At 38.9% G+C, this 8,709-nt stretch overlaps 2 protein-coding genes across 4 annotated transcripts; both read left to right on the top strand.

The window, feature by feature from the left end:
• The first annotated feature begins 634 nt into the window (after positions 1 to 634).
• Positions 635 to 5,081, top strand: LOC113703595 (RGG repeats nuclear RNA binding protein A). Of its 3 annotated transcripts, XR_011819776.1 has the most exons (8): positions 635 to 1,117; positions 2,395 to 2,734; positions 2,823 to 2,888; positions 2,998 to 3,136; positions 3,252 to 3,410; positions 3,502 to 3,549; positions 4,422 to 4,489; positions 4,604 to 4,647. XR_011819776.1 is itself a non-coding variant. In XM_027225008.2 (7 exons), exons 1-7 carry the CDS (start codon positions 898 to 900, stop codon positions 4,775 to 4,777), a joined length of 1,146 nt encoding a protein of 381 aa, XP_027080809.2. In that variant the 5' UTR covers positions 635 to 897; the 3' UTR covers positions 4,778 to 5,081. The 3 variants fall into 3 exon arrangements, 2 of the variants coding, with proteins under 2 accessions (XP_027080809.2, XP_027080810.2); XM_027225008.2 differs by lacking the exon at positions 4,422 to 4,489 and having other exon boundaries at positions 4,604 to 5,081; XM_027225009.2 differs by lacking the exons at positions 4,422 to 4,489; positions 4,604 to 4,647 and having other exon boundaries at positions 3,502 to 3,555.
• A 1,016-nt stretch (positions 5,082 to 6,097) lies between these two features.
• Positions 6,098 to 8,476, top strand: LOC113703424 (pentatricopeptide repeat-containing protein At4g16835, mitochondrial-like). Its single transcript, XM_027224779.2, has one exon. The coding sequence runs from the start codon at positions 6,322 to 6,324 to the stop codon at positions 8,350 to 8,352; it is 2,031 nt and encodes a 676-aa protein (XP_027080580.1). The 5' UTR covers positions 6,098 to 6,321; the 3' UTR covers positions 8,353 to 8,476.
• Positions 8,477 to 8,709: the final 233 nt, after the last annotated feature.

Here is an 8,709-nt window from a genome sequence, read left to right as displayed (position 1 = left end):
TTGGGTGGAATCAGCAATTGATGGAGTACATGTTAGGTTCATAAGATGATGCTGTAGCACAAAATACCTTTCGTCCAATGTGCCCAACAAGATTGAACATGTGGAGCAACCCAAGCCCCAATCCTAACTCCTTTATTGATTCAGCTCCATGGACCCAACCAGCACTCATACCACAAATGCCACACTTTGATAATTGCTTTTTGACAGAATCTAAAAACGTGCTGATCAATCATTGCAGTATATCCTTTCCGTTCCCAAAAGAGAATAGGAATTTGTCCATGGTTATCTATCCCGTGTCCAAAGCCCAAACTCCAAATGTTTATCCTCAGAATATTCACCATAAACCCTTTTTTTTTTTTTTTCTCTCCTTTTCTATCACTATCTTCATCAGTCAAAATATTCCATAAAGAACATCTATCAGTAAATTCTGCAACAATAGATTTCCCAATTTACCGTCTCTTGTAGATCATCAAATCTGAAAAAACAAAAATTTGGAGGCCCAAAACTAAAACAAAAGCCCAAATTAGTAACCCAAAACCATGGTTATGGTGCAGTAACAGCCCAAACTTGTAATGACACAACCCATCCTCAATGAACATCTGGTACGCCCTCCAACACCTTATCATTTCCCTGCTAGGGCTTTTAAGATCCGACTTCATCCTCAGCTCCCTCAAAATACTCTGCCGCTTCGGCTAGGGTTTTCTAAAGCCCCTCTTCACTCGCTCGCTCGCTCGCTCTCTTCTTTTCACTCACTACACACACTCTTTGCTTTCTGCATATCAGATCTAAATGTCCATGGATTCTTATAACAACTAGAATTCATTTTCGAAATAAATAAATCTAAGGCTCAAAGCTTTAGCCTTGTTTGATATACATAGACCACTGAGAGTATCGAAAATGGCGACAATGAACCCATTTGATCTTTTGGGCGATGATGATAATGATGACCCAAGTCAGCTTCTTGCTGCTCAGCAGCAGAAAGCTCCGGTGGCTTCTGCAGCTCCGGCTACCAAGAAGGGTCCAGCACAAGCTCAGTCGAATCAGCCGGCTAAGGCTCAGGCTCAGGCTCAGGGTCAAGCCAAGCTTCCTTCCAAGCCCCTTCCCCCAGCTCAGGCTGGTAAGACTCAGTTCATCTCCTTGTCCCTGATTTGATTTTGGTGATATTATTGCAAAAGAACGAAATGAAGAGAAATAAGGAATTTCTATGGAGGTTTTTAATGTGTTTTATGATGAAAGGATTTTGCTGAAATGAAAGAGAGGAGAAACTGTGATGAGGGTTTTACCGTGTCATTTCTCTGTATTTATCAGTTTTTCCGTGCTTAATGATTGAGAAAGGATGAAATGAAAGGACACGAAGACATTTTTGTGGAAGTTTCTCTGGATTGTAATGTTGTTATAGTGAAAAGAAGGGCTTGAAATGAAGATGCATGTTCTAAAAGGATGTGTGATTATGTTGTACCTTTTTTTCCCTTGTTGCATGCGCGTTTTTTATTGTCATTTTGGTGTTTCCTTTATGGCTGAGGAAGAAATGCAAAAAAGCATTTGCTAACTTTGGGTCCTTTTAGAATTTTGATTATAAATGGGAACTAGGGGAGTAGAAAGATCATGTCTTATGCAGGTTTTCCAGGAAATAGGAAAGAAATGAAGTATGATTGAGGTTGATGGTGCGTTGATGGAAGCTATCATTCCTTTCATTTATGTATTTTGTGAAGCATGATTAATAGTGATGACAAATTTCTTTATGTAGTTTGGTTTAGAGATCTGGCTTTATTATGTGTTTCTAGGTTGCAAGTTGTTTGTCAGTGGCAACCTTTCTTTTGTGCTTTAGGCCGTCTTGTGAATGGAGTTCATTCTCATTCAAGTCAATCATGCTCATTACAGAGGCCTAATGCTACTAGGTTCTAATCACAATAATCTTTTGGTTTTTAGTTTATCATTCAGTGTTACATATCTCATATTGTTCTTTAGCTTGTAATTCATGTAGTCAGAGATGAGATTCAGTTACTGGCTGAATTAGTAGTAGACGGGAATTTCTCTATCAACAAAAATTGGTAACTTGGTTTGCATGTTTCCTTGGGGCTTTTTTCAGTTATACTCTAATTTAGGAGACTTGGAGTTTTTTCCAGTTATATTGTTTGTTATTTGCCCTTGTATTTCTGTTGTTTTGACAATCTTGTGTTGACCTTTTATTAACCTTCTTTGGACATTTTTGCTTGACCCTTGGATGAAATAGTAATTTGAGATGATTTTCTTGGATTGTTCTGATGCAGTGTGCGCTAAATCTTATCGCTTCATAACAATCAAATAGGGTTTACTTCTTCAGTTAAATTTTCTGTAGAAATATTTTGAATGTGCAATTTTAACAATTTTGATGTCTTGAATTGCTTGGAACAGTAAGGGAAGCAAAGAATGAAATTCAACGTGGTGGCGGGCGTGGTGGTGGACGTGGTGATGGTCGTGGTCGTGGGCGTGGGCGTGGCGGTCGAGGATTTGACCGAGATTCTGCTGATAATGAAAATACAGCTGCCGGCAACAATGGGTACTCTGGAGGGTATAGAACTTCAGAAGATGTGGAGGCTGGGAAGACTGGTGAAAGGCGTGGATATGGTGGTCCTCGTGGAGGTTTTCGTGGGGGTCGCCGTGGTGGTTTTAGTAATGGGGAAGCTGCAGATGGTGAGAGTGGAGAACGCCCTCCTAGGAGGATATTTGATCGCCGTAGTGGTACTGGTCGTGGGTGAGTGACCTATCTGAGTAGTGTTGCTCAGCTTTGTATTAATTTTGCTGAATCTTAGTTATCAATTTTTTTTTGTTATGATATGTAGAAATGAGATAAAACGTGAGGGTGCTGGTCGTGGAAATTGGGGGACCCCAACTGATGAGATTGCTCCGTGAGTATTTCTCTTTTATATTCTGGACTCTTGAATGTATTTCAGATATATGAAGAAAGAGTTAGAAGTCGTTAATTGTATTAAGATGTGGTTTTCTTGACAAATTTAGTGAAACTGAAGAACCGGTCAATGAGGGTGAGAAGAATGCTGATACTGAGAAACAATCAGGACAGGAAACAGTTGGGGATGCCAACAAAGATTCTCATGTGGACGAGCCAGAAGAGAAAGAGAAGGAACCTGAGGAAAAGGTGTCTTTACCCTCTAATTGTCTTATTCTTGTGGTCGGAGACTTAGGAAAACATACTTGTTAACTGCTTAATAATGCTTCAGTTTTTTTACGAGTTCATCTACTTTTCTTAATAGGAGATGACACTGGAGGATTATCAGAAGCTACTTGAAGAGAAGAGGAAAAGCTTGCTGGCATCAAAACCAGAGGAGAGGAAGGTTAACTTGGATAAAGAATTTGAATCCATGCAATTGCTGTCTAACAAAAAGAATGATGATGATGTCTTCATAAAATTGGTAAATTTCTTGCTCTTGATAGTGCCATGCAGATTGCACTAACGAGTCTTAGAGCTATTACAATAATTGTATTTGTTATTTGAATTTGCAGGGGTCTGACAAAGATAAGCGCAGGGATGCTGGTGAAAAAGCAAAGAAGGTTTAGTTTCTTGTGCATTTTTTAACTTGATGAATATTTGCTGCTGTGGCTGTCACCTTGTATGTGTGAATGTTGAATTTGTTGTCTATGCCTTTGCTTCTTTATTGGAATTCTGTGTGTATGGCCAAACCTGGCCCATTTCATAAACTCTGCATTTTTACTTCATGATAACATGTTGCATCTTAATATATTTTAATTATCCACTGGTCATTCATGGCAGCACTACAATTTGCTATTTGGCATTCATTGCAGTTTTGCTATTTTGAACATTGATTTTACCTTGCTGAATTAATAATCTCGTTTGGATCTGCCCCTCAAATCTGAAGTAGGTGATATGTAGTCACTGGGGAGAGCAAACTGCTGCTCATGTAAATTTAATTTTGAAAAGAAATGGTAAGTAGTGTTGGTGCTTCAAGGAACATGATATGTGAAACACAAGCTGGGAACATCATCAATGGAAATTTAGGAATTGTAAGACTGTTCTTGTGAATAGCATATATAAGATGTTTAGATTCTTGGAAGTTAAAAGAAGTAAATGTGTAAAATTTACATGTACATGTTTCTTTGTTAAAGCTTTTAGCAAAATGCAGCTAATTAATAATATACTGCTAAAGCTACAAAGAATTGGAGTATGAGAACCAAGATGTACATACAATTGTTTGGTTGTAAACTGCCTTGAGTATTTCAATAGACAATGTGTTAAGAGTTTTCATGATGTGGAGCTTATCTACTATTCTTATGTCACGCAACTGCCTCGAATCATCTGGGACTGACTATTTGTTTATTGTGCCTTGTCATTTTGTCAAACATATCCACCGCCCATGCTTTTGAAATTTACTGTGCACCTGCTTTTTTTGGTCAAAACTTGTAAGATGTGAGGAGCCACTCTCTTTTCATGTTCCACATCTGAAAGGGCTTGATGACTTGATTGGATTAGCAAGTAAATAACTATTGATTTCACATATTTTAATTCTTTCTCGAGGTTCAATATGATTGTTTTGCAGCTTGTTATTTGTTTCTTACATCTTATCCTCTTTTCTTGCATAATTTGCAGGCTGTAAGCATAAATGAATTCCTGAAGCCTGCTGAGGGTGAAAATTATTATCGTCCTGGTGGCCGTGGAAGGGGACGTGGCCGTGGTAGGGGAGGATATGGAAACAACTCATACAACGTTGAAGCTCCTTCCATTGCAGATGTCGGGCAGTTTCCTTCTTTGGGCGGAAACTAAGGGAGCAGGGCCTGCCTGAGCTTTTATTCTTCCTATTCTCATGATTTTGGGTGGCTCGCTTTTGGCGGGATATTTTCACAAATGACGTGCTCCTGTACTAAAATTGTTGAAGAATTTTACAACCTTTTAAAGAGTGTAAATTTAGATGTCTTCCCGGGGTTTATTCCCTTGGGTCTAGTCCTTTGACCAGCATGGTTACACTTTTTTTTTTTTGGCATATTTAGGGCACTAGGGTCCAAATTTTATATTTTGATGATGGATCAGTTTTGATTTGGAGTTATGGAAACAGTTTTGCTTTTTCCTAGTTGAAGCCTTTAGCTGATTATCAGTTTCTGTTCTGTTGGTCCCTATTTTAGAATTTGTTTGTTTCCGGTTATCTTGGTAGAAATTAACCCTAGTACATATTTCTTCTCCCTGGACTTAGACCGGTCTGTGTTTGCTTCTTGCTCGATCAATTGCTCCTGTGGTGTATTGGCTTCTATGTAGACATGCTTTTGCATCTTGCTTGATCAATTGCTTCTATTGAGTATTGGCTTCCATGTAGAGATGCTTCTGCTTGAACTTCATTTTGATCTGAAATATGGCCTGTCTTGCAAGTGTTGACAATGTTTTAGATCTTTCAATTTAGGTTATTTGATCAGAATTTATGGTTTGTTACTCGCAATTGAATGTTGGCTGAATGGATCAATTTCGTCTAATATACATTACAGAATGAGCAAATTATTTCGGGTCATTCAGCTTCGAAATAATTTTTCCTGACAAAAATTTATTATGCAGATTGAGAAAATTTTGCAGAAATAAAAGGCAAATAAAAGTTCACTTCTAGTTGGAATTTATCCTTCTGGACAAGATATTTGACATTGGTGGTAGACTCCAGAAAATTGCCAGTAAAGGAAATTGAAAGCACGTATGGGCATGCTCTTTTTAGACTTTTGACAAGATTTTCATCCCACTCTCTACTTCTCTGTAACTTGAAAAAAAAAAACTCAATAGTGGTCAGACAACAGGATTTTTATATCTTTTTAAGCAACAGCATAAAACTTTGGGGAAGTGTATAATTAAGGAGGTGGATAGTAACATTGAGTCCTTGAAATGAATGAATTTTCAACAGCCATTCACTAAAACACTTGTTAGTACACCTAAGGTTTAGCTTGGGAGTTTTGAAGAGAAAAGAAAGGAAAAGGAAGTTTTAAATGACGAGAGAAAAGACAGAAAGAGATTTTTAAATTGTTTGGGAATGTAAGAAAGAAATAGAATGAACTCAAACACGTTGGGTATTAACTATTTATTCATTACCAGATTATGGACATATTTGGCATTTAGAAAGAAAAAAAATGGGTTGAAGGTTTGTTCACTTTCCTTCCATTTCTGTCCATATTTGGAGAGAGTTTGCTTGACAATTTATCCCTCCAAAAAAAAGTCGTTCTTCGCCCCTTACTTTTTAACAGAATGTAATATGGCCCTCGAAAGATTTCCTCTGCCTGTTAAGAAAAGTTTCTTCAGGAGCTGTAGAAGTGCGGTTCCGTAAACACCAACCATGACAAATGCGGTCTCCTCATCTTAGAATCAGAAATGAACCATTTTCCTTTCCCTTCTTCAGAACTTTCCCCCGGTTCATCTTCTTCAGGTACTTCTCTTCTTCCTACTCGCCAGCAGTCGAAAACTCAGATGCTTTCCCAAAACCCAAAACGTTGCAGTCCACTCCTTCACCAGCCCCACGTCACAAGTACCACTTGGTTCCCCCCAGTAACTTAGCAACACGTGATCAGCGTCAAATGAATTACGCCGTCTCAATGAACAAGAAAATTACCAGTTTTGTACGATGCGGGGATTTGGATTCAGCCCTTAAATTATTTTATAAGATGGCTTTTAGGACTACCATCACATGGAACTCAATCTTGGCTGGATTTTCAAGAAAACCCGGAAAATTGATGGAAGCCCAGCAATTGTTTGAAAAAATTCCTGAACCAGATACTGTCTCGTATAATATAATGTTGGCTTGTTATTTACAAAATGGTGAATTGGAGGCAGCTAGGAATTTGTTTTCTCATATTCCTTGTAAAGATGTTGCAACTTGGAATACGATGATAGCAGGCTTTTCGCGAAATGGGATGATGAGTGAAGCTAAGAATTTGTTTTTGGCCATGCCTCGGAAGAATAATGTGACTTGGAACGCTATGATTGCGGGATATGTTGAGTCAGGGAATGTTGAATTAGCTTTGGAGATGTTCCAGGCTAACCCTGCGAAAGATGTGATTGCATACACAGCGATTGTAACAGGGTTCATGAGGTCTGGGAAGGTTGCTTTTGCAGAGAAGATGTTTCTAGAGATGCCAGTGAAGAATTTAGTGACTTGGAATGCTATGATTTCTGGATATGTTGAAAATGGTAGAGGGGAAGACGGATTGAAGTTGTTTAGGACAATGCTGGAATTGGGAATTAGGGTTAACGAATCAACCTTGAGTAGTATTTTGTTGGGATGTAGTAACTTGTCCTTTTTGAAGTTGGGGAAGCAAGTTCATCAGCGTGTTTTTAAGTCTCCTTTGTATTTGGATATTACAGTGGGAACTTCACTGATTAGCATGTATTGCAAGTGTGGTGATTTAGAGGATGCATGGAAGTTGTTTCTTGAGATGCCACGGAAAGATGTTGTGACTTGGAATGCAATGATTTCAGGCTATGCTCAACATGGGGCGGGAGAAAAGGCTCTTAGTTTGTTTTCAAGGATGAGAAATAAAGGAGGAATGAGACCAGATTGGATAACCTTTGTTGGAGTTCTAACAGCTTGTAATCATGCAGGTTTAGTTGATCTTGGGATTCAGTATTTTGAGTTGATGCAGAAGGATTATGGAGTTAAACCTCAACCAGATCACTACACTTGTATGGTTGACCTCCTTAGTCGAGCTGGAAAGCTTGCTGAAGCCATGGATTTAATAAAGAGAATGTCTTGTAGACCTCATATGGCTGTATTTGGAACCCTTTTAGGTGCTTGTAGGATCTACAAGAACTTGGAGGTGGCTGAGTTTGCTGGGAAAAACTTGCTTAGTCTTGATCCTACTAATGCAGCTGCTTATGTTCAACTTGCAAACCTATATGCTGCTAATAATAGATGGGAGAATGTTTCTATAGTTAGAAGACTGATGAAGGAAAATAAAGTAATAAAAACGCCAGGATATAGTTGGATGGAAATAAAAAATGTGGTTCATGAGTTTAGATCTGGAGATAGGCTTCACCCAGAATTGGATAGCATACATGAGAAACTGAATGAGCTAGAGAAGAAAATGAAGTTGGCAGGTTATGTTCCTAATCTCGAGTCTGATTTGCATGATGTGGAAAAGCAGCAGAAAGAGCAGATACTTTTGTTGCACAGTGAAAAACTGGCTATCGCATATGGGCTAATAAGTTTGCCACCCGGTGAACCAATCCGGATATTCAAGAACCTGAGAGTATGCGATGATTGCCACCAAGCAACTAAATTCATATCTGCAATAGAACCAAGGGAGATCATTGTGAGAGATACTACAAGGTTTCACCATTTTAAAGATGGAATGTGCTCTTGTCGTGATTACTGGTAGAATCTTCTACGGAAGCTACAAAAGGAGACCCTAATCCCGAAGCGAATCATTGGCAAGTCGAACTTCTTGAAAGAATGAACCATGTAGAACATTCCTATTCAGTAATGGGCCCAGCAGGTAGAAAGATTTGGCAGCAACATGCACGAGATGACTTGGTGAGGAATTTGTAAGAACCATTTCTTTGGAAAGCACGACCTGATCAATGGCTGCACTGCGTTCAAGTGATCGTGAGGCCGCTGGGTGCTCTCGCTAGAAACGATGCACGGGTTTCAAGTGGCCTTTATTTCGGAATCTTCCATGTTGTGTGGATGGAGGATCTGCTGTTGTCATTGGATTGTAATGCATTTACAAGCCCAT

This window comes from Coffea arabica, chromosome 8e, assembly GCF_036785885.1.
Source record: "Coffea arabica cultivar ET-39 chromosome 8e, Coffea Arabica ET-39 HiFi, whole genome shotgun sequence".
NCBI classification, from domain to species: domain Eukaryota; kingdom Viridiplantae; phylum Streptophyta; class Magnoliopsida; order Gentianales; family Rubiaceae; genus Coffea; species Coffea arabica.
Note: the sequence above shows the minus strand (reverse complement) of the source record. Positions and strands in the feature narration are given on the sequence as shown.